The sequence below is a fragment of the Coregonus clupeaformis genome, chromosome 29 (genome assembly GCF_020615455.1).
Source record: "Coregonus clupeaformis isolate EN_2021a chromosome 29, ASM2061545v1, whole genome shotgun sequence".
NCBI lineage: Eukaryota > Metazoa > Chordata > Actinopteri > Salmoniformes > Salmonidae > Coregonus > Coregonus clupeaformis.
This window is the reverse complement of record NC_059220.1, coordinates 54,946,883-54,947,937: the sequence shown is the minus strand read 5'-3', so window position 1 is coordinate 54,947,937 and position 1,055 is coordinate 54,946,883. Positions and strand designations below refer to the sequence as shown.

Below are 1,055 nucleotides of genomic sequence, written 5' to 3'. Positions count from 1 at the left end.
TCTGTTTGTACTCATTCACGTGCATTCTTTAACCAATAAGAATAGTGTAGGGATACATTTCTCAGGGTGCTCTTTGGAGGAATCCTTGTTGGTACTGCAGTCACATCTTAAGAAAATCCTCTTCAGTTGGATAAAGTAAAAAATTGATTTAACCAGGCATATCCAGGATAAGGTTGTACTGATTGTTTCAAACTTTAACTTTCTAAAATGTTCCGCTTAATTTTTTTGTCAAGCAGAATTTATTCCTTGTGTTGGCTCGACCTTATGTTTCAGTCAAGCACACAGCACAGTGACATTTCTGTAAGTTTATTGACCTGAGTGGTAACAAATACATGGTGAACTTTATCAAATCAATAACACCTTCAAGGTACAGTACAAGTACAACAAATTACAATTCACTGCATAAAAGGTACATAAAAACTTTTCATAAACATTTTCTTTTGAAAACAGAACATTGTATAAATTTACATTCAGTATATGCATTTCTAATATTCCCTTTCCCTTCAGGGGGACTGCAAAGTAGTATTCTTTGACACACTGTATTTCTCTTCCACAAAGTCTTGCTTTCAGATAAGATGTTAAAAAATCTGATAAATACATATAAAAAAAACATTTCATGCACTTTTTCATTGTGTTTTTCTTGTAAACAGTGAGTAGATATTTGGAACATGCATGATGATGAACCAAGGCCTCAGCCTTTCACTCAGATGCTGTGTTGCTAGGCGACAGGTTCCTCTGTTTGAAGTACTGTGTGACCTGTTGCGGCAGCTCAGCCAATACTGATTTGGCTAAAGTTTCCTTCGGCGCCTGTGAGAACATGACAGAAAAATAAGTCACATTGAGAGCTCTAAATATCAGTGCTTCTACAATAAGAATGGATTAGAATCAACTTTAATCTAGTTAATGGTTTAGAAGTACGATATGCTATGAAAACCTGGCACTGCATCTCTCCATACTCTGTGTATGGAAATTGTTTCTCATTTCCAGCAGATGGACTGAAGCTAGGATGTGTTCTCTCCTACTGTTGAGGAAGTCACATGGCCTACAGATCGCCC

General features: G+C 36.6%; 1 protein-coding gene across 3 annotated transcripts in view; it reads right to left on the bottom strand.

Moving 5' to 3' along the window:
• Window positions 1-290: 290 nt before the first annotated feature.
• The window catches only part of LOC121576663 (copine-2), a 40,758-nt gene continuing 39,993 nt past the window's right edge, over window positions 291-1,055 (bottom strand). For all 3 annotated transcript variants that reach the window (XM_041890001.1, XM_041890002.1, XM_041890000.2), the window contains exon 16: window positions 291-807. In XM_041890001.1, coding sequence (XP_041745935.1) covers window positions 700-807 — 108 coding nt within the window. In that variant the 3' untranslated portion in view covers window positions 291-699. The remainder of the gene's footprint in view (window positions 808-1,055) is intronic.